The sequence below is a fragment of the Uloborus diversus genome, chromosome 5, assembly GCF_026930045.1.
Source record: "Uloborus diversus isolate 005 chromosome 5, Udiv.v.3.1, whole genome shotgun sequence".
NCBI lineage: Eukaryota > Metazoa > Arthropoda > Arachnida > Araneae > Uloboridae > Uloborus > Uloborus diversus.
In genome coordinates, this window is record NC_072735.1 from 3,071,803 (window position 1) to 3,094,713 (window position 22,911).

At 34.4% G+C, this 22,911-nt stretch overlaps 5 protein-coding genes and 1 long non-coding RNA gene across 6 annotated transcripts in view; 1 reads left to right on the forward strand and 5 right to left on the reverse strand.

The window, feature by feature from the left end:
* The window catches only part of LOC129222259 (uncharacterized), a 32,103-nt gene extending 18,898 nt beyond the window's left edge, over positions 1-13,205 (reverse strand). Inside the window, exons 1-4 of the long non-coding RNA XR_008580577.1 lie at positions 13,006-13,205; positions 10,158-10,263; positions 6,625-6,766; positions 519-683 (exon numbers count right to left, since the gene is read on the reverse strand). This is a non-coding gene — a long non-coding RNA (uncharacterized LOC129222259). The remainder of the gene's footprint in view (positions 1-518; positions 684-6,624; positions 6,767-10,157; positions 10,264-13,005) is intronic.
* A 1,477-nt stretch (positions 13,206-14,682) lies between these two features.
* On the reverse strand, positions 14,683-15,121 carry LOC129222253 (histone H2A). Its single transcript, XM_054856731.1, has one exon. It carries the CDS (start codon positions 15,084-15,086, stop codon positions 14,712-14,714), a length of 375 nt encoding a protein of 124 aa, XP_054712706.1. The 5' UTR covers positions 15,087-15,121; the 3' UTR covers positions 14,683-14,711.
* A 1,229-nt stretch (positions 15,122-16,350) lies between these two features.
* Positions 16,351-16,768, reverse strand: LOC129222255 (histone H2B). The gene has a single exon (XM_054856734.1). The coding sequence runs from the start codon at positions 16,751-16,753 to the stop codon at positions 16,379-16,381; it is 375 nt and encodes a 124-aa protein (XP_054712709.1). The 5' UTR covers positions 16,754-16,768; the 3' UTR covers positions 16,351-16,378.
* Positions 16,769-18,949: 2,181 nt separating this feature from the next.
* On the reverse strand, positions 18,950-19,710 carry LOC129222244 (histone H1B-like). Its single transcript, XM_054856724.1, has one exon. It carries the CDS (start codon positions 19,563-19,565, stop codon positions 18,969-18,971), a length of 597 nt encoding a protein of 198 aa, XP_054712699.1. The 5' UTR covers positions 19,566-19,710; the 3' UTR covers positions 18,950-18,968.
* A 53-nt stretch (positions 19,711-19,763) lies between these two features.
* LOC129222248 (histone H3) lies at positions 19,764-20,268 on the forward strand. The gene has a single exon (XM_054856727.1). It carries the CDS (start codon positions 19,822-19,824, stop codon positions 20,230-20,232), a length of 411 nt encoding a protein of 136 aa, XP_054712702.1. The 5' UTR covers positions 19,764-19,821; the 3' UTR covers positions 20,233-20,268.
* Positions 20,269-21,766: 1,498 nt separating this feature from the next.
* On the reverse strand, positions 21,767-22,205 carry LOC129222251 (histone H2A). Its single transcript, XM_054856729.1, has one exon. It carries the CDS (start codon positions 22,168-22,170, stop codon positions 21,796-21,798), a length of 375 nt encoding a protein of 124 aa, XP_054712704.1. The 5' UTR covers positions 22,171-22,205; the 3' UTR covers positions 21,767-21,795.
* Between the last annotated feature and the right edge of the window lie 706 nt (positions 22,206-22,911).

Genomic DNA, 22,911 nt, shown 5'->3' on the forward strand with positions numbered 1-22,911 from the left:
AAAATAATTTTCAATTTTCGCTCTTTGCTTTGCTTTTGCAATAATTCAGACATTGGGATGGTCGTCTAGTTTTTGCATGTGTAATTTTGTTTTTGTTGGGAATATTGCATATTGTCAAGCATGGGGAGGGATCAGAAAAAAAAAAGAAAAATATAGAAGAAAGTTTCGTGATGGCCACAACATACGAGTATTTTATGCAGATAAACATAAACTACCAAATCAGGCATTTATAATATTAAGCTGTTTCTACTTTTCAAATGATTTAATTAAAATTAATGATCATACCTATATTTCTTATATATAAATATGATGTTAAATGAAAATGCATTCAGATTTCCCAAAACATATTAATGTACTCCATTTTTAATTGGTGTAAGATTCAAACATAACAGTTAAAATATTTAATTACCCACAGGGTATTTACTTGATCCACAGACTGTTTTTAAGAATTTTGTTAGAAATTATAAGTGATGAAAGATTTTATTTTCAGAGAGTTGGGAAAGAATATATATAATTACCAAAAATCAACTTGTTGATTAGCGCAAAAGTGGAAAAATTCAAGCTTTACTCCTCTTGTCCTTTTCAATTGTAGTTAAGAGAGAGATGGGTGGGGATGAGCTTGCTGAGAAACCACCAAGTTGTATTTTTCACACAACTACCTCCTATGCACATCAGAAAATCAACTGTAAAAAAAAAGGGGGGGGGAACTGATTAATTGCATTATTGAACTATTTCAGGGGAAGTTTCATTGTGAAAAATAATCTTTACAGAGTCCCTCAGTGATTAAAGATTTTAAATTTAAAACGTTAAGACTGGCTTAGCTTCTTATTTTGCTGGAATAATTACCTTTTCAGAAAGTTTCATTTATATTCTTACTGAATAGAGTATAATAGACAACTATCAAAAGGTGGATTTTTTTATAGCTCAGAAAAAAAAAAAAAAAAGTCCTTCACTTCTTTCACATTTTAATGCAATTTTCTCGATTTAACTTCTTTCGTTGATCTTGATGTCTTGAACTTTTGGCAGAGTTTGTGCTTTTGTTGACACCTGAAGAAAATGAAGTTCAAGAAAATTGTTGTACGCAAGACTACATTCTTAGGCATGACTCCCCCCCCCCCACACACAAAATGAAATCCTGCATCCTCCCCTGGATGGAGTCAAACTATCAGGGTCGATGGAATGCAACAACATTGGCTGACTACCACTGAATGCTTCAGCGCAACATGCCAAGTGCTCATTAGAAACATAAGTACAGTTGGACCTCCATATATCGAAGTAGCAAATTGCCAGAAAAAAATCGATATATAGAAATTTCAATATATAGAAACGATCTCATTTTATCATAAAAATCTCCTGAAACATTAAAATTAAAGCTAATTTTCGTGCATGAAACCCCAATTTCTAATTTATACGAGCATCGGATTAAACGAAAGTTAACAACTGAAATATAACAGAAATTACATTTTTGTGCCTTCATACATCTTCATTCTTCGGCGGTTCAACTTGATTCGCAACATGAGGAGATTTTTGTTTTGACAATGTAATCGAAAGAAAAGTAAAAAATCAATCTACTTAACATGAATGATTTTTACTGAAGCTAAAAAGACTAGTAATGATAATCAACAGACAAAAAGGATAACTTGAAACTATAATTACAGTGTTACTGGTTACAATTAAGATTTGAAATAAACTTGAGGGAATTTAAGAACTCCAGAACAGAACAACGACCTATCTACACACCTCTTAAACCCAGATTTCTTATAAGTTTTTTAGCAACCTTTAGTAAACATAATTTTCTCCCCTAACCTTCATTTTTCATGAGACAAACAGTCTAAAGTGGGAAAAAAATCTACGAATGCCTCGAAATTTTTTTCGATATATAGAAACAATTTTTCTATATAATGAACATTAAAATTTGCTGAGATTTCGATATATAGAAAATTTCGATATGTGGAAGTTCGATATATGCAGGTTCGACTGTATATAGATAAGAAATTCAAACCAAACTTTAAATTAAGGAACTTTATGTTATAGCTATGTATTTTATACGGGTATTATACCTTAAACTAGATGATGATATAAATTTTATGCTAATTAGTACTAAAGACGTACTGATTACTCGGTAACTACTCGGTACTCAGTCAAATTTTGATCACATACTCGGTCAATACCAAGTACTTGTAAAAAATGAAATATTGTTCAAGACGGAATTTACAATTAATAAAAAAGTACAAGCATATAATATACTGCAATTATTTACAATTCAAATTTAAATTTTGAGAATAATGAAGTTTGTTATGCTTTAATGGAGTAAATCTTTATTTTAATGTCACCAAAGTTAATAAAACATATATTAAAAATGGGACAAAAAAAAGATAAGTTTTGAAAATATGAAATTTTTATATTATTAAATGGATTTTTGCTACAAACAAAAATTATTTATAAGAAATATAAAAATACCTTTACTTAAAAAATAAAAACAAATAAATCATTAAAAGCACAAATGTGCAGGAACACTGCAGACACATGTTCTAGCGTTCCTAGGAATGCCTTTTTCAAAGCAAAAAATGTGAGCTTATGGATTTAAAGACATCTGATAAAAGTCGGATATTTTTGTAGGATGTCTTTACATTCATTAGCTGATACTTTATGCACTGAAAAAACGTTCCTTGCAATGCAGAAACACGTCTGCAATGTTCCTGCACATTTGTGCATTTGACGTTTTTACTTGCTTTTAAAAACTAGTTATGTTTGGCGAACTAGAACTATAATAGATTGCTATAATTAGTTTTCATTCCAACTTCCTTAATCATACGTTTTATTTATTTGCTTATTTTTTATTTTAAAAATAACTTTTGTAAAATTTCTGACACAAGCAAAATCTTTTAAATAATGCGTAATTAAATTTCAGATGGAATTTTGTTTTAAAAACTATTGTATGGACATGGAGGTCTATTCTAATAAGTTATAAATTCATCAGGTTTTTGTCGGTGGCTTTTCTTAAAATATAATTGGTACTCGGTACATCTCTAATTAGTACTCTATTCAGCAATATGTTCTCTACTATAAATTAAAACTGTTAGATAGAGAAGAAAATGGCTTAAATTTCTATATTAGTTATTTTTCTGGTGAGTTTTAACAAATTTGGGTAACATTGGCTTAAAAATAAGATTTTCCACATAAAATTTTGCATTTTTAGCATAAAAATATTAGTAGAAGGAAGTAAGACTCACTCTTACTTTTTCCCCTTGAATAGATATCTTATAGCACTATTCTCAGAAGCAGTATGAAACTTCTGAAGCAAGTCAATTCTTTTATATAGTTAGTCAAACTTGCCATCTTAGAAAAAAAATGCTAAATTTAAGATTCAATATCCGAAAAGGGACTGAACGAAAATCTATGAAAATTTAACTGGTATAACCTTCATATAGTAGTGACGATGTGGCAAAAAGCTTGTATTTGATCCCTTAATAGTTTAGAAATATGGAGCCTCGAAGTTGTCTTGGCATGTCATTTGTTGACATGCCAAGAAATCATCATATAATGCAAAATTGCTCTAATCATTATATCAGATACTGTTTTGTGGTATAAACTAACTTTTTTACACATAATGTATCATATTTAAATTTAATTTCCCCTCATAAAAACAAATAATTCCAATATCATTATATATTTTACAAGTACCAACTACTACGTACATGAGAACAAATTTTCAAACAGTTTCCTGTTTTTTGATAGTCAGACAGTGCATAAAACATAAAACATGTCAAAACTTGTAAATCTAATTCTTTTAAAAGAATGAAACAAATATTTATGTTCTATATTGTTTACATTTAATGAGCAGGGTACAAATGCATACTTCTCATTTCCATAAACATACTCTTTGATAATCTTGCCTATCGCACTTGCTTATCGCATATTGAAGATCACGATGTAACACAAAGCTAAAATAATTCTCATTAATGTAAGCATAAAGCCTTAATTTTTAGTAAAGAAGGTAGACTATGCGAACTGATCTCTCTTAATAGGAAGCAAAATAATATATGGAATGAGCAAGTTAAAACATGGTAGATTTCTAACTCATTGCTATCAAAACAGGACAGAATGAAAAACGTATTCTCAAACTCATAAAATAAACAAATTGTTTGTGGCGTCAGAAAATTTTCAAAATTGAACTTACGTGAAATAGTGTACTTATTCTAAATAGAAATATATCTCCAAGTGTACTATGGTCATAGGTGAAAATAAAACTAAAAAGGTGTCGAAACTGACTTTTTTTTGACTCCAAAACAAGCATAGAAGGTAGTTGATAGGATGATAGGGATGTTATCGAAGGCAAAAAGACCACCAGAAAAGTGAAAAAAAGGTATTTTTAGAAATGCTTTTGCCAACAGAATGCGTGAGAAAGATTTTAGTAGGTCCGTAGGATAAAAAGTAGAAACTCCAAACTTTTGGAAGTAGTCTAAACAAGTTACACAAAACATTACTAAAAGGATACATGGGAAAATTGCAAATGAATTGCGATGGTTAAAGAAAACTCTATACTAATATTATAAAGAGTGAGAGAGGATTTTTTGCATGTTTATATGTTCCTGGTAATTTCCGGAACCATTGCAACCATTTGAAAAATTCTTTCACTACATGAAAGGTGCATTCTTACTGAGTGACAGGCTATAAATTATTCATATATGTATTTATGCTATTTTTTTTAAACCAATAGTTCGTCTTCACTACCAGTTCATGTGTGGCGATGTATCCCACACTCTCCAGAATATCTGCACTCCTTCATGTAATCGCGCTGCGAGCGCAGAGTAAAACAACTACTACTTCTTCTCGGCGAATGGAATGTTGTTGTTTTTACGGTTCCGACTGACGATCGTCACGGAACGGCTTGTCTTCGCTGTATTGTTATTGGAATAGTAAAGTTTATTTTCATAACTGGTGATATTTAATCAAGCCTCAGCACACAAGCAGTCCACTACACATGTTTTGTACTGTTCTATTCTTATACTTGTAAATGTAAAAACAAACACTGACTGTCCCTCATTTGAAATAACGGAATGGCCGAAGGTTCTCTTCGAGCTGAATGCTGAGAGATAGAAGCACGTGAGAGAAAAAATAACGATGTCAGCGTAAAAACCGCCAAAAGATTTACATGTATTTCAGGCTGCAGAGGATAAGGTGTATAGCATTCTATTTATCTTGGGCATTGCATATCATTTAGAGTCCCCTAATATTTATGCCTCAAAATCTATTTAAACAAATAACTGATATTCACTTCGCATAAATTAGTTTTTGAATTCAAGTATAATGCAGATGGACAATATTAATCCGTGTTTCTAAAAGTTTTAATTTTGCATTGCATTTCGGGCTATCCCTTTTAAGGTTAAGATAAATAAATACCTTTGTGCTGAACAGTAAATTAAGAGAAAACAACGTTAGAAGAAGCACAAATTTGTAAATTACAGCAGACACGTGTTTCGATGTCTTTTCATCCATAAGCTCATTATTTTTTGCAGTGAGAAAGGCGTTCCCTGTAACGCCGAAACACGTGCTTTTAAGGTTCTTTATTCATACCTAAATCGAAATGAAAAACATCTGCTAAGGAATTCACTAAATACAGTTAGTTTAGAAAATTCTCAACTCAAAGTTTAATTGCACACTTACCGCATGTTCAAAGTTAAGAGTTAAAACAATGACAAACAAAGAACATTCGATAGGAAAGAAATTGACATAGAGAGGAAATAAATAAAAATGATTTAGAGAAATTTTCTTCATGATGACCGAATTTAAGCATTTAAAACATAATAATATAGCTCACAAATCTAGAATCAGAAAAAAATCAGGAAGAAATTTCCAAAAAAAAAAGCAGAGGCATGTGAAAAAAAAGCAATTTTTTCGAAGACAACTGAGTAAAAGAGGTTGAGATTCATACAGGGATTAAAAGAGACTCACCTCTTAGTAGAATGTATAATATTCATCCTACTAGCCAATCGGAATTTTATCACTTAAGAATTTCTTTAGAACATTTTCGTGGTCCAACATATTTTCAATGCCTTTTGACAGTTAAAGGACCTGCCAACCTATCAATTAGCATGTATATAACTTGATTTTACAGGAAGGCATACCTTGAAAACTAAATTTATTTGATACTTGTAACTTTCAGACTTCGCTCCAAAAACTTAGAAAATTGTTCAGAACTATTTTAACTTTTATGACAATTTTTAGATCCTATTGCTTTGCGGCAAACATTTAAAAAAGATCTCTGCTTAAAAGTTAGCAGAGCTCTGCTTAATATTGCAAGGAGAGCGTCAGCAGAAATACTAAGATTGTCTTTCAATTTGTAACAATATAAACCAAAATCTAATTTTTTAAAAAAGACAAAATTTCTCAATGAAGCTGAAATTTAATATCGGACTTTAGTTTGCCACCGCCGCAGAGAATTAACAAAAACAATTCCAGTCAAACAAGATTAGTTCATAAAAACCAGGAACGCAAATTAATGTTTTTTGGCATACCCGGTGGAACTGTAAACCTCAATAAATTCAACACTAGCCAAAAGTCAATCAACAGGCAGGCTTTCTTTGCGATGGTTTTTTACGGTGCTGCCAAGACTTTACTTACCGTTTCAAAAACTGACTATTCCTCATTTAAACTACTTTGAGTGTCTCCTCCAGCTGTGATAATTTCTTCAAGTGAGTGTCTCATAATGTAGGAAGAATTTTTGATGAGCTACCATCTGGCCATAGAAGGCGTAGTTAGAAGCCTAAAAGGAAAAAAAAGGTTCAGAAAAATTATGAGAGGTTTCATCTTTGTTTATGACAATGACTTTCATCAAACTCTTCCTGTGGTGCCCTAGGGAAACAAGTATACAGATGTACTCCATTCCTGATTAAAGTAGTCTCCCTTAACAATATCTGTATCTTAAGAATAACTATTATAGTTTTTATTTAAGAGATGGTGGTAAGCACAGGGGTCTGGCCAGAGGATATTTGGGTCCGTTAACAGATCCTTCACAAAAATCCGATCAATCTAAAATTTCATTTTAACATTTTTTTTTTGCGAATTTATTTGATTTTTCACAAAATTATTTGATTTTAACAAAAAAGGGACCATGTGAAAAATCCTAGACAGACCCCAGGCATTAGAGTCAGGTGGGGTAAAATGGGTAATAAAAATATATGGTTTCAAAAACAAATTATTTTAAATTAAATTTCCTTTTCTTTTTTTTGAGTGTGACATTATACTTGGCTGTTCTGAATTCCATTTCACAAAATATATTTTTTCAATAGATTATTTTTTAGTGAGAGGAAATACTTTAAATTGTGAAGTAGATAAATTCATGCCACATGTTGTCTGCTTAAACTTCTATCTCCAGCTTCTGATTTTTGAGAAATTTTTATTACTGTGTCATAATATCTTAAGTTGGACATTTCTGCTGCTGCTTTATTTTACAAGGGAAAAAAAAGGATTTTTTTCTATTTTTAATCTCATATTTTGAAAATGGGGTAAAATGGGTATATGGTTAGGCTTATCATTCCAGCAAGTTGTTTTAAAAGATACAGCATATTTTCCTTTAAATTAATATTAATTCATTTGTGGTTAATTTAAAATGATTGAAACATAAAAGTATGCAATGCCATGACTTTATGAAATAAACTTCGCTCCATCATAATAAATAATATGAAGCAAACGGTATACTTATTCTAGAGTTTGTGTGCACTTGCGCACAAATTAACAATTTCCTCAGAGTATGCTGGGCTCAGCCTGTTGCTGGTCATCTCGTCACATTTGTATTTGGTTGCAATCAGATGCTACCAATTTCTCTAATGTACCTTTAAATTCTCCGAACAGGTCCTCGTTTCAATCCCAAAAATATACGTCACAAAGCACGATTTCGTTACCTTATAAATATTAGAAAAGTGCAATATTGTCTGCAATATCAACAAGAGATTCAGATTTGAGAACTACCTGCATGAATTATATAAAACAACTTAAATGTATGCTGGCAAATACAGGAAGTATTGACAAAGATGTTTTAGAAAGGCTAAAAGTTGAAAGTTAAAAAAATAATAAATTAAAAAGCAAAAAATAAATAAAAAATAGTGGAAAAAGAAAGCTTCCATTCATAGGCAATATCTGGAATAGAAACTGTTAAAAATATGCTTATGAAGCAAAGTTTAGCAAGCACAGGTGCATGGGTATAAATATTATACTTAGAGGAAGCAAGCAAGAATTTATTGGCAAATATATGGCTGTTGAGGGAAGTATTATGAGATGAAATATTTTCACAAAATCTGAGATGAGATATTTTTTTATTTTTCCTGATATAGATGACATGGATTTCATTGAAAAACATCAAATAAAAAAAATCTAATGAGCCACAATTTAACAATAGAGGCCATTACTTTTTTGAAGAATGACAAGTATGGATATCATGCATTGAAAGAAACCTTATTAATATTTTATCAAATTTACTGTTTGCACTATTTTTTTAAAATTAAATAGTTAAATTTTGTTAGCTGACTCTTAAGTCTATATTATCATACAAATGGGACAAATAGTATGCTTTTTTTTATCACTTCTTAGACTTCAATACCCATTTTACCCCACAGGCTACCCATTTTCATCTGTGTAGGATAAAATGGGTATAGAAAACATATAGTCATAAACACTCCTCTCAAAAATAAATTTGTATCAAATTATGTATGAAAATCATTTAATTCTACTCAACACATGTAATGTATACATAAAACAAAAAAAAAAAAACAACAAAAAAAAAAAAAAAAAATAGAAACAAAATATTTTGACAAAAATATTTGAGTCAAAATCCAAAAGTAGGCCATTTCTTACCCATTTTACCCCACCTGACCCTATTAGTATTTTATTGCAAGCAAAGGGAAAATACCTTGAAAAGGATATCTTATCAAAATATATGAGTTTGGAAATTCTCTCTAAATGATTTGATCCTCAACATTTATCCTGAAACCAAGACTATTTGTAAAAAAAAAATTACACGTGAATGTGTGAGAGGGCAATAGTTTTTGCCAACAACGCTGTGGATCATGCACATGAATTCCTTAACTAATCAGGACTTCTCTTCATACTATTAAAATTAAAGGTAATATCCCAATAATATTATTTCGCAATTTAATTTGCCTAATCTATGCAATGTAATTAGACCCCAATTCAAATCATCAAGGAATAATATGATTTAGAGTATTGTTATAACAGCTTCAGCAGTAGAACATTTGGCTTATATCCCTTGCATCCCCACGGTCCCTGCATATTTTATTTTCCAATTTCATTGATTGTAATTTCGAATGAAAATTTCTTATGCCATCACCATCATCAAATCTGAAGTTCAAACGTACAACTTGTACAACAGTGCATACGGGAAGATTGTGTTGTTCTGGTCCATCTGGATCAGCAAATGAGGTAAATCAATTTGTTTAAAATCTCATAAAAACCAAACAAAAATGTCACTTACTATTAAACTTAATTTAACCCGAACAAGGTCAGGACGGGCCGCTAGTGTGAACAAAGCAAAAATTAAAAAAGTTCGAAATGAATTGCACTTTACAGAAAGAAAAGAAGTTTGAGATTCATTGAGAGTTAAAAATTTGAAGATGAGTGTAATTCAAGAAAAAAAAATTTGATTTCGTCACAAGTGCATCAATACAATGTTCCAAACTGTTCACCATTCAAAAGAATGGTCGTTCATTTTTTTTGGTGCACGAACGGATCCGTTCATTTTAAAGATTTGTTCTTTTTGACCCGTTCGTTCATGAACGACACATCCCTACTAGAGAGGTAATATTAACGTAATGTATGTAGATGAGTAGAACAAAAACTGAAACATTAAGCTTGGCCTATATGCATAGACGATATGTTTTATGCCATTTTCGATTATTTTTTTGTTCTGCATTCCTCATTTAACTGATATTTCAACATTTTCTTTGACCCATCAATAAAAAGAAAAAATTAAAGAAAATTCTGCAAAAAAAATTTTCATTTTTAGAATTAACAAGAAGCAATATTTGTTTTTGCAATAGAATAAGAAACACCTTAAATTTTTTCTACATCAAAATCATTACTACTTTTAAAATTAGGAACTTTGTCCCATTGTCAACTTGGTCTCCTCCAATAAAACTCACCAAATTTACATAACTTTGACTTCGATCTAGGCCCCTAGTTTCCAACTGGGCTGACATGGCCTCTCCTTGTCCCTCGTAGATAACAGTACATGGCCTCTCCTCATCCCTGGAAGGTAAAGTAAAGTTAAAGTCATTAACATGTCAAAAATTTTTTATTCAAGATGAATTTTAAAGCAAAAAAATTGTCAAAAATATTTTAGCTTTCAACAAGTTTGTTTATCATCTAATGAATGTTTGTTCTTTATGGGAGCTTCTTAATGGCTAACTTTAACTATTTAAATGATATGGCTGTTGTTGGATTCTATCCGTCCACCTTAGTTGATACTATTTATAAAAAACTTTGAAAAAAAAAAAATCTCAAAATATTGTCCTAAATAGAACTTTGAATATTAAGAATTTTGTTTGTTTTGTCTTTCTTTCTTTCCTGGTAATAGTTTTCAGGTTGATAAGATTCTGAAGTGATTTCAATTCCAAGTAATGTTTTCTCCCATTCATAAACTTTCGTTCTCATCTCTTAAAGATTTTAATCACCATCAAAATTGTAGTGGGATTTATAAAATTGATAGCAATTATTGCAGACTTGGATACATTGATAGACTTGTTGTTCTTTCAAATTTCGCTTAAAAGAACACCAAAGCAATGTGAAAACACAACAGTTAAATAAATCCAGCACACTTATGGAATTCAAATCACTCTCTTGATTTTAAATCTTATCAAATTATCCAAAAATGGCCCAATTTGGCGGATTTTGATTTTTGGGAATATTTCCATATCCTGAGGAACTGGTCTAGTTTAGTTTAAGACCTTCATGCAATTCAGTTTTTTCTTCTGTGTGGATTCCATTTTTGTAATTGGTTTGCTTTTTTTTATGTAAACTGGCACCCCCTCCCCTCTTTATTATGTTTTTTTTTTGTCTGTACAATTCTTATTTTTGTTTTCCATTTTTTTCTTTCATATTTTTTCTTTTTATGATAAACTAATTCCAATGGGGTTGTTTCCTTCAGTCAAAAGTAGTACTTTTTGTCACTGAATTTGATTGAATGATAAAAAGAATAAATAAATAAAAAAATAAATAACAACATGGACCAAGAAAATACTTACATTTTCCCAACAGTTATTTCTTAATTTTTTAAAATGTCTGATTTTTTAAACAAGGCGTGGTCTTGATGACGTCACAAATGATGCTCTTTGGCGCATCTATCTATCGCATTTCCACATTATGATAATCAAGAAGTGAATTAAAATTGCCCTCTACCCTTGCTATCAACCATATTGTTGCCAATACACCTGAGTAAAGATGAGAATTAAATATTTTGCTCTGTGAATGGCATTTCATCATTTGTGATGTCATCGGCAGAAGCTTAAACAATGAAAGCGCACCGATTTAAGTATTTTTTTTTTAAATATTAAAATTAAACAAATTATTTAAAAAATGGTCAGATCCTATGTTTTTACGCATGCTCTTTCAGAAAAAAAACTTTAAAAAATTGGAAATGACCCCATTCCTTTATCCTTTAGTCTGTTATTTCTGCATCTGCTACATTGCTTCCATAGTCAGTGTATTTATTGCTATTTTATTCGGAGTGGTGTTATTTATTCGCTTGTTTATTGGATGCAATGCATTGGAAATTTATTACTTAACGGTTTTCTTCGGCTGGAATAATATTTACTTTCAGCTGTAGGTGTCATTTTATTTTGGTATTTTCTTAATTTCCATTTTTTGCTATTTATACTGTTTTCTGTTTCACCATGTCACTTTTCTCAGACGACTTTTCATTCAAAAGCTCAAACTTCTTTGCATTGAGAAAGAGGTTCCTCCTAACCCTGAAATATATGTCTACAGCAATTTGTATTTTTTGTGCACAAAAATGTTAGTAGTTCCTGCATTTACTTTTCAAGCTTAAAGATATTTGTTCGTTAACTCTAAATTGAATTTAATCTTTTGGCAAATTGTTTAAATTCCAAGAAAACTGTAATGGGTGTTTTTGAACAGACGTGTAGTACACATTTTAAAGCAAAATGATCAATTTACAATGGATGTGTGTGTGTGTGTGTGTGAGAGAGAGTGAGGGAGGGGATGGATTTGTTAATATTCAAAGGACTAGAAGTTTCAATTGACACAGAGGCTATTAAAATTATAGTACAGTCAACTCAATAACTCGAAGTCCCAAGGGACTGTTTAAAACGTTCCAGTTAAACTGGTTAAAAAGTTATGGGATGCTTCTACAACTGCACAAAAGTTTGGGACCCAATAAAAATTTTGAGATAATGGAATAATCGAGTTATTGAGACGTGACTAAGATATATATTGACCGCGCTCAGCACAAAAAATGATTTTCAATTAAAGGCACAATACATTCATCAAGCAAGTTGCTTTGGAAGAGATTTTTAGTGCAATTTACATAAATATATCTCTTTTGATTCTAAGCTTTCAGTATTAGCATACATAAATTCAATGTATTGAGCAAGGTTAAATTTCAAAACTTCCCTGTGGTGTGGTTCAAAAAACCTGCAGCAGTATTCACTTTGCAAATGAAAATATCCATATTTCTTTTCATAACCAGTTTCAACTTCTAATCATACTGCATGCATTGACAATATATAAATCGCGGCGGGGGGGGGGGGGGGGTGACCGGAAATCAAAAGGGCGTACAGAGCTTCAGAACCCCTGATGTACACAAATTTAAAACCAAAAGTAACTTTTGTAAAAATGCAGTTAATGAGAACACTATTAGTATGCAATTGAAAAAATTGCACATTACACAACTACGAAGAGTTCATCCTTCTATGCTGGAAAGAAAAAAAATAGTTTGATGTAAAAAGGAAGTAATAATATTAATAATAATACCGATTGGAGCCAAAAATTCCTTTTGAGGCGTCGGTAAGTCTGCTTCGCATCGAAGGCACAGAATGAAGTTTGGCGGCGGGAAGTCTATTATGCCACCAGAAAGTCTACTTGGAGGCGACAGCAAGTTTATTGTGGCGTCATTAAGTCTACTTCACCTTGTAAACTGCGGGTTATGTTTTCGTTGGCTGTAAAGGGAAAAAATTTTGTTTCACTTTTCTGCACGTGTAAGCCCGCAGGGCGGCTGTCAAAAAATTTGAATTCAGGGGTTAGAGGGGCTTGCTCCGCGTAGTCGCAAGCCCCTCTAACCCCTGAATTCAAATTTTTTGACAGCCGCCCTGCGGGCTTACACGTGCAATTCTGTTTTCATTTGCGCTAAGTGGAAGTAGTTGTTCCTACATTTTCACAGTAGAAGTCGTTGTTGTTTTTCATTATTAAATCAATAATTGTGCGATACGTTCATAACAAAAAAACAGCGTTTTACCTATGCAGTGGAAATGTTTCGGGTATTGAATCGGCGAGGTGTCGGTACGCGAAATCGAAGGAAAGTTGGAATGAGAGGCCAGCTGCTAGCTACTACTACGGGCTTGACTGAGAACCGCGGGGAACGAAACTAACGCCATGCCGATCTATTCAAAGTTGCTATCAAGCAGACGTTCTAGTAATTTTTGAATCAAAGTGAAATTTACTTTTTAATTAACGCTGGATTAGTGTTTTTTCCTTTAATGTTGCGAACATTGTGTTACAGTTAGAGTACGATAAGGAGGTAAGTGAAAAAAAAAAACACGATTTCTGTTCTGATCATAAGTATGAATATTTTGTCTAGTTAACGTTAATCATCATTGTGGACGTTTCAAAAGCTGGAATATTGGAATAAATTTTAAATTCTAGGTAAAAAGCGTTTTCAGTTGTAAAACCTTTGGTTGTTTAGTATTGAAGGAGTGTAATTAAAGTTTACCGAAACTGTTATTGTCGAGACGCCATGTTTACTGTGCTTCGTCGAAATAAAATAAACTTTACACAATTATTCGAAATGATTCATCTGGCTCCAAAAAATAGCGCTGTAAATTAACAGGAAAGCTCCGTTTCATCGAAATGTACCGTTAGTATTTAGTAAAGTGTAGTAATGCAACCTGGATCACGAAACCAAAAGCATTTAATCTCGAGAGAAAACATGGATAACTTATGTGTAAATCGGGAGCCAAGTTTTAGAAAGCAATTGCAGCTATGCCATAATTTGGGTATAGTTTTCCCGGTGTTAAAAAAGAACTGGAAATTGGACTTATAAATTTTCGACCGTTTTCGGGTATATCGTTCGGCGTCTTAAAAATAACTGGTGATCGGACTCGGAAATATTTTGTTAGCTTTAGTGATAGTTTTGAGTGAACAAAATCCTGTCAAAATAGAGTGCTACACTCAGTGTTTGTAATAAAATACTTAGCTATCTGTTTGCACAAGAATTTATATTCAAATTGAATTTTGTCATTTTTTTTTTAACTCTTTGAATTTGGAACCAAAAAACTTCAATTAACATCCCATAAAAAATCGATAGTTGAATTTTTTTAGTGCTAGAATAATATGTGCAAATGAGAAGCAAAGTGTTTTATGCACACATTAATGTATTTAGTAATAACATTCCCATTCAAGTAAATTGTGTGGCCCTGAAAAGGGCCTTTTTTTTTTTTTTTCCTCCACCGTGTGCAGGGGATTTATGCTTTCTTTTCGGTCTTTTTGGGGAGTAAGACAGCTTGGATGTTGGGGAGAACACCACCTTGAGCAATGGTGACTCCTGACAGAAGCTTGTTCAACTCTTCATCGTTTCTGATGGCGAGCTGGAGATGTCTTGGGATAATTCTGGTCTTTTTGTTGTCCCTTGCAGCATTACCTGCCAACTCCAAAACCTCAGCAGCCAAGTATTCGAGCACAGCAGCTAAATACACTGGTGCACCAGCTCCGACTCTTTCGGCATAATTTCCCTTACGCAGCAGACGATGGATACGGCCGACTGGAAATTGCAGACCTGCACGGCTGGATCGAGTCTTGCTCTTTCCCTTTACTTTGCCTCCTTTACCACGTCCAGACATAATGAAGTTCGAAAATGAAATGAAACTTTCGAAATAATGTCGGCCAGCTATTCAGCCCTTTTATGAATTCTCGGATTTGGTTTTTTCTATCTCCGGCTTAGGGAGACATGTCGGATTGGCCAATGAGGTTTCCCCGCTTGAAATTCTGTGAATGCTCGGGATCCAATAGCGTATCATCTTTTTTTTTTTTCTTATTTGAAGCATCTCATTTATCATATTTTGAAAATTTTTTATAATATTTAGTGTAACTGTTTATGCATTACATGTAAAGGAATTAATGACAACCTTGAAAATTAGAAAGAGAAATCACGCACAAGAGACTGGGGTTTTTACACCATATCAAATTTAATCCTCCTGTGTATGTATGCATGCTATGCTGGGCTTAATTTCTATCAGATAGAACTGCTGTAGCCCTATTGTCCTTGTTCAAGTACTGAATTCCCCCAAAAATTTGGAGAAAAAAAAAATGAAGGAGCTCAACTGCTGTGATCTCGCATGCAAATTATTCCCCCTGGTGTTACGTGTCCATACATACATACATACATACATGTTTGCATTTATACACACACACACACATACACAAGCTTGGGGGGGGGGCAAACCTCAGTCAGGACACTATATATTTTGAGCCATACAGTGAATTCCTAGTATATTGTAGAAGATGTGACCTTAACACTCTTCAAATAATATCTTTCATTCTTCTGTCATCTTCTTTTTTTTTCCTCTTGTGACATGTTTGAAATCTTTATAGGTTCTTTTATCCTATACAAGGATTATGCGAGCAAATCTTCGCACAAGGTTTATCTTTGGTATGGAACAGATACAGAGAAGAACATCTAAGAGGGACTAGTATTATTAAACATAGTTTCTCTTTCATGTCTCTCCTCTGTTAGTGTTTGGAGTTGAGCTCTTCTGCACCCTGAGTGAGCATGTAAGTTATTCTCAAAATTCAGTCATTAGTAATCATAAAGTAATATTACTGTCATTATTGTTATTACTTGTCACTCAATCTATTATCAATGTTATTATTTCTGTTTCTGACAATTATCAGTTATTCAATACATGTTCACCATTTTTTTTTATCTCCATAATTTTCATGTCTTACATCCGCTAATTTTTTTACCTTGAAGTTAACTTTTAGAACTCTGTGTGGATTGTTTTTTTTTTTTTTTTTGCTCCCCCATAACTGAGTAATCATTTCTTATTTTGACAAAAATGCAATAGGCATTCTTTCGACATCATTTGTATGGCCCTGAAAAGGGCCTTTTTTTTTTTTTTTCCATGGGGAAAATTTACTTGGAGCTGGTGTACTTGGTGACGGCTTTGGTTCCTTCAGAAACTGCGTGTTTAGCCAATTCACCGGGCAAGAGGAGACGCACAGCAGTTTGGATTTCTCGGCTGGTGATGGTGCTTCTCTTGTTGTAATGAGCCAGTCTTGAAGATTCAGCTGCAATTCTCTCGAAGATGTCATTGACAAAAGAATTCATGATGGACATAGCCTTGCTTGAGATTCCAGTGTCGGGGTGAACTTGTTTCAAGACTTTGTAGATGTAAATAGCGAAAGATTCCTTCCTGCGCTTCTTCCTCTTTTTCTTGTCACCAGTACGGACAGCTTTCTGGGCCTTGCCCGCCTTCTTCACGGCTTTTCCAGATGCTTGAGGTGGCATTTTCTCCGAGATAGAAAAAATTCTGAGCCGAGACCCAAAATTTTTAATATTTATGACAGAGCTGCGGATTTCTGTTTCTCCAATCAGGAGTCGTATTATTGCTTCAGTGCCATTTCTGTTGTTTTGCTCTAATTTAAACTTTTATCCTCAATCTTTTTTTTTTTACCAATGGTGCTTTCAAAAATTAATAGTTAAAAAAAAAATTCTAAAATTAAAAATTTTTCACAGCTGTCTGTGTTTATCATTTCCACCAATAGCAGGGAGTCTTGCTCATGCGGGGCGGGGCATATGCATCAGAGTTTCGGAGCAGCCAGCTTTGACAAAAATATAAAAGTCGATAATTTTAGATCGCGGCATTTGGTTTCTCATACTGTAGAGTTGCAACATGTCTGGACGAGGTAAAGGAGGCAAAGGTTTGGGAAAAGGTGGCGCCAAGAGGCATCGTAAAGTTTTGAGAGATAACATCCAAGGTATCACTAAGCCTGCAATTAGGCGTCTTGCTCGCCGTGGAGGTGTGAAACGTATCTCTGGTCTCATCTACGAAGAAACTCGTGGAGTTCTCAAAGTGTTCCTTGAGAATGTTATCCGTGATGCTGTCACATACACTGAGCACGCAAAGAGGAAAACTGTAACTGCCATGGATGTCGTCTATGCTCTCAAGAGGCAAGGCCGAACCCTCTATGGTTTTGGAGGTTAATCCCCTTCTCCCACAGAAAAAAAAAAAAAAGGCCCTTTTCAGGGCCACACAAAACTAGTAAAAAAGAATGCTATTGCTCATTTTCGTTCACCCTTGAAATTACGGATAAATGTTGCAGACTCTTGGAAATTAGATATTAAATTTGGTGTAAAGAATATTATTACTGATATAGCTACTTTCATTTCTTTTTCCTTTGCTGTTTTTTTTATTTATTTATTAATTAATTATCTTGTCCCTAATGCTCTATGACTTGTTCTTATTTTGTTTGTATAAAGGCATTCTCTGACATTTTGTCTGTGTAACTGCATAGGAAATGTATTGAGGTTTCCCCCCCCCCCCCCTGGTGCAAGATGAAATATGCATGCATGCGTATAAGTGAGTTAATGAACATTTACTTATTAACATACCTTATTTTGACTCTTCGTGTCCCCCCCCCCCCCTCCCCTACTTTTTAATTCACATACTGCACACATAGTGTTACTTTTGTCAGGCCTCAGTTTTTAACATTTTTGCCAGTCCTAATACAGTAGTTCTTACAGAGCTGTCTGGGCTGTTTTGTTTAAAAAAAAAAAAAAAAAAAACTTCAGTTGGAAATTCCCCCCCCCCCCCCCCCATACACACGAGCAAAATATGCAAGTTGCTTTTGCAGGGCAAATAAAGCTTAGTTCTGTCAGAACTTTTTTCTTCTGCTGTGTTCAAAATACACAAATCATCTATGACACAGGTCATTCTACTGCTCTTAAACTGCAAAGTGTATTAAAAGATTGGCTGTTTTCTGTTAACTGCACATTGAAGTCTACAAACTTCATAAATATGTATGGCAATGAAATGTAATATAGTACATACATACATACTGTACTACAGAATAAAAAGATATTCTCAATGTTAGCTATGTGAAGTAACATCTGTTATTTAATGTAAAATATTGTAAAAAAAAACTTACCTTTAGAAATAAAAAGCCATTGTGATTCTTCTTCTTATCCTCTAACCCCCCCCCCCCCCCCCAACCAGGTTACAGAAATTCATTGAAAGTGTGTCAGACACTTTCAAATAATGTGACATAGGTTTCAGCAGTTATATAGACTTTGATATATTTCCTATTGAGTCATCCCTAATAACCCACCCATTAATTCCCAAAACAATGATTGGTAAGTAAATGAAAAAATTTCATTTGGAGTGGCATTCAGTTAGAGAGGTATTTGCATCAGCAATATTGCTAACCATAGTATAGTATTTTATGTAAATGCTTGTAAGAGTGCACCGCTCCCCCCCCCCCCCCCAAAAAAAAAAAAAAAAAAAATTCTGGACTGTCTTTCATTAATACTCTTAGTAAGCAACTTCGGTTATCAAATATAGTCATGTATGTCTTTTGCCTTTGATAATTAAAGTGGTGTCATGCCAGATTCTGATTTTTTTTTTTTTTTAATGCACATAAGCAATCTTTTCTACTGTATTTGATGGCTCTGAAAAGAGCCTTTTTTTTTTTTTTTTTTGGAGGAATCTTGTTCCCTAGTCAGTTCATTTTTTTGCCTTCTTGGGTGTAGCCTTTTTTGGGGTCTTCATTTTTTTCACTTTTGGAGACTTGGGCTTTGTTGCCTTGGCTGCTTTCTTGGGACTCTTGGCTTTGGTAGCTTTTTTGACCGGTGTCTTTTTGGCAGCTGGTTTTTTCTTCTCTGCCTTTGGTTTGGGCTTTGAAGCTTTCTTTGCTGCGGCCTTGGGTTTTTTTGCAGCAGTTGCACCTTCTTTCTTGGGTTTTTTTGTGGTTTTTCCGGGTTCTTTGCTTTTCTGGCCTGATGCGCTGAGTTTGAAGGAGCCGGTCGCACCTTTTCCCTTGGTTTGCACCAGAGTTCCAGCTGCGACAGCACTCTTCAGGTATTTTTTGATAAATGGGGTCAGTCGGTCCATATCAACTTTGTGGTGAGCTCCAATGTGTTTCTTGATAGCTTGGAGAGAGGAACCTCCACGCTCCTTGAGGATGGTGATAGCATCGACCACCATCTCGGAAACCTTGGGATGGGATGGCATGGTTTTTGGCTTTTTAGGGCCACTCTTTGCCTTCTTCTTAGGCGTAGCAGCAGGAGTTGCGGCAGAAACAGCAGCAGTTTCGTCGGACATGTTGATTCGAAATCTAAACAAGCGAGAATGAAGCAAAGTTCAAAAAATGCGGCGAAATCATGAAAAAGAGCTCACCAACGGGAGAAGCGAGGCGCTGACGCGCCATAAAATCTGACCAATCAGGCGCTAGAGGGCGGTAACTTCGCGGCGCGAAAATTTTCATAGTGCGGAGGTCCGTGAGATCTGATTCTTCATTCGATTTTTATATCTCACTCTCAGCAGACGCTTTTTTGTCGATTTCCGCTTAAGATCCGTGATGGCCAGGACTAAGCAAACTGCCAGGAAAAGTACCGGGGGTAAGGCCCCTAGGAAGCAGCTCGCCACCAAGGCTGCCCGAAAGAGTGCCCCAGCTACCGGCGGAGTGAAGAAACCTCACCGTTACAGGCCCGGCACAGTCGCTCTCCGAGAAATCCGTCGTTACCAGAAATCTACTGAGCTTTTGATCCGCAAATTGCCCTTCCAGCGGCTCGTAAGAGAAATCGCCCAGGATTTCAAGACCGATCTCCGCTTCCAAAGCTCAGCCGTAATGGCTCTGCAGGAAGCTAGCGAAGCCTATCTCGTCGGTTTGTTCGAAGACACCAACTTGTGCGCTATTCACGCCAAGAGAGTCACCATCATGCCAAAGGATATTCAGCTCGCCCGCCGAATTCGTGGCGAACGAGCTTAATTCTTTTTCCTGGCATTTGGACGGAAAAAAAAAAAAAAAAAGGCCCTTTTCAGGGCCACACAAATTTACATGAATGGGTCTGTTACGCATTTTGTTCTCTCCTCACAATAGCTCTGAGGGTAAGTGAAAGAAATAAATAGTGCCCCTATTAGAAAAAAAATCGAATATTTTTACGGAGTCATAGTAACGAAAGTCATATGTCGGGTTCGTACAATATAAAAGGGATACGTTATGTCTTGACTGTTTCAGCCTCGATCCATGTTCAATAAACTTATTTATTGTTATTATTTTTTTTTCTCCCCTTAAATTTCGTGCCTCTTAACGAGAGTAGTTTTACCTATGCAGTGGAAATGTTTCGGGTATTGAATCGGCGAGGTGTCGGTACGCGAAATCGAAGGAAAGTTGGAATGAGAGGCCAGCTGCTAGCTACTACTACGGGCTTGACTGAGAACCGCGGGGAACGAAACTAACGCCATGCCGATCTATTCAAAGTTGCTATCAAGCAGACGTTCTAGTAATTTTTGAATCAAAGTGAAATTTACTTTTTAATTAACGCTGGATTAGTGTTTTTTCCTTTAATGTTGCGAACATTGTGTTACAGTTAGAGTACGATAAGGAGGTAAGTGAAAAAAAAAAACACGATTTCTGTTCTGATCATAAGTATGAATATTTTGTCTAGTTAACGTTAATCATCATTGTGGACGTTTCAAAAGCTGGAATATTGGAATAAATTTTAAATTCTAGGTAAAAAGCGTTTTCAGTTGTAAAACCTTTGGTTGTTTAGTATTGAAGGAGTGTAATTAAAGTTTACCGAAACTGTTATTGTCGAGACGCCATGTTTACTGTGCTTCGTCGAAATAAAATAAACTTTACACAATTATTCGAAATGATTCATCTGGCTCCAAAAAATAGCGCTGTAAATTAACAGGAAAGCTCCGTTTCATCGAAATGTACCGTTAGTATTTAGTAAAGTGTAGTAATGCAACCTGGATCACGAAACCAAAAGCATTTAATCTCGAGAGAAAACATGGATAACTTATGTGTAAATCGGGAGCCAAGTTTTAGAAAGCAATTGCAGCTATGCCATAATTTGGGTATAGTTTTCCCGGTGTTAAAAAAGAACTGGAAATTGGACTTATAAATTTTCGACCGTTTTCGGGTATATCGTTCGGCGTCTTAAAAATAACTGGTGATCGGACTCGGAAATATTTTGTTAGCTTTAGTGATAGTTTTGAGTGAACAAAATCCTGTCAAAATAGAGTGCTACACTCAGTGTTTGTAATAAAATACTTAGCTATCTGTTTGCACAAGAATTTATATTCAAATTGAATTTTGTCATTTTTTTTTTAACTCTTTGAATTTGGAACCAAAAAACTTCAATTAACATCCCATAAAAAATCGATAGTTGAATTTTTTTAGTGCTAGAATAATATGTGCAAATGAGAAGCAAAGTGTTTTATGCACACATTAATGTATTTAGTAATAACATTCCCATTCAAGTAAATTGTGTGGCCCTGAAAAGGGCCTTTTTTTTTTTTTTTTCCTCCACCGTGTGCAGGGGATTTATGCTTTCTTTTCGGTCTTTTTGGGGAGTAAGACAGCTTGGATGTTGGGGAGAACACCACCTTGAGCAATGGTGACTCCTGACAGAAGCTTGTTCAACTCTTCATCGTTTCTGATGGCGAGCTGGAGATGTCTTGGGATAATTCTGGTCTTTTTGTTGTCCCTTGCAGCATTACCTGCCAACTCCAAAACCTCAGCAGCCAAGTATTCGAGCACAGCAGCTAAATACACTGGTGCACCAGCTCCGACTCTTTCGGCATAATTTCCCTTACGCAGCAGACGATGGATACGGCCGACTGGAAATTGCAGACCTGCACGGCTGGATCGAGTCTTGCTCTTTCCCTTTACTTTGCCTCCTTTACCACGTCCAGACATAATGAAGTTCGAAAATGAAATGAAACTTTCGAAATAATGTCGGCCAGCTATTCAGCCCTTTTATGAATTCTCGGATTTGGTTTTTTCTATCTCCGGCTTAGGGAGACATGTCGGATTGGCCAATGAGGTTTCCCCGCTTGAAATTCTGTGAATGCTCGGGATCCAATAGCGTATCATCTTTTTTTTTTTTCTTATTTGAAGCATCTCATTTATCATATTTTGAAAATTTTTTATAATATTTAGTGTAACTGTTTATGCATTACATGTAAAGGAATTAATGACAACCTTGAAAATTAGAAAGAGAAATCACGCACAAGAGACTGGGGTTTTTACACCATATCAAATTTAATCCTCCTGTGTATGTATGCATGCTATGCTGGGCTTAATTTCTATCAGATAGAACTGCTGTAGCCCTATTGTCCTTGTTCAAGTACTGACAACCTTGAAAATTAGAAAGAGAAATCACGCACAAGAGACTGGGGTTTTTACACCATATCAAATTTAATCCTCCTGTGTATGTATGCATGCTATGCTGGGCTTAATTTCTATCAGATAGAACTGCTGTAGCCCTATTGTCCTTGTTCAAGTACTGAATTCCCCCAAAAATTTGGAGAAAAAAAAAATGAAGGAGCTCAACTGCTGTGATCTCGCATGCAAATTATTCCCCCTGGTGTTACGTGTCCATACATACATACATACATACATGTTTGCATTTATACACACACACACACATACACAAGC

Coding starts and splice junctions, on each gene's coding strand:
- LOC129222253 (XM_054856731.1), bottom strand. CDS start 15,086: ATGTCTGGACGTGGTAAAGGAGGCAAAGTAAAGGGAAAGAGCAAGACT.
- LOC129222255 (XM_054856734.1), bottom strand. CDS start 16,753: ATGCCACCTCAAGCATCTGGAAAAGCCGTGAAGAAGGCGGGCAAGGCC.
- LOC129222244 (XM_054856724.1), bottom strand. CDS start 19,565: ATGTCCGACGAAACTGCTGCTGTTTCTGCCGCAACTCCTGCTGCTACG.
- LOC129222248 (XM_054856727.1), top strand. CDS start 19,822: ATGGCCAGGACTAAGCAAACTGCCAGGAAAAGTACCGGGGGTAAGGCC.
- LOC129222251 (XM_054856729.1), bottom strand. CDS start 22,170: ATGTCTGGACGTGGTAAAGGAGGCAAAGTAAAGGGAAAGAGCAAGACT.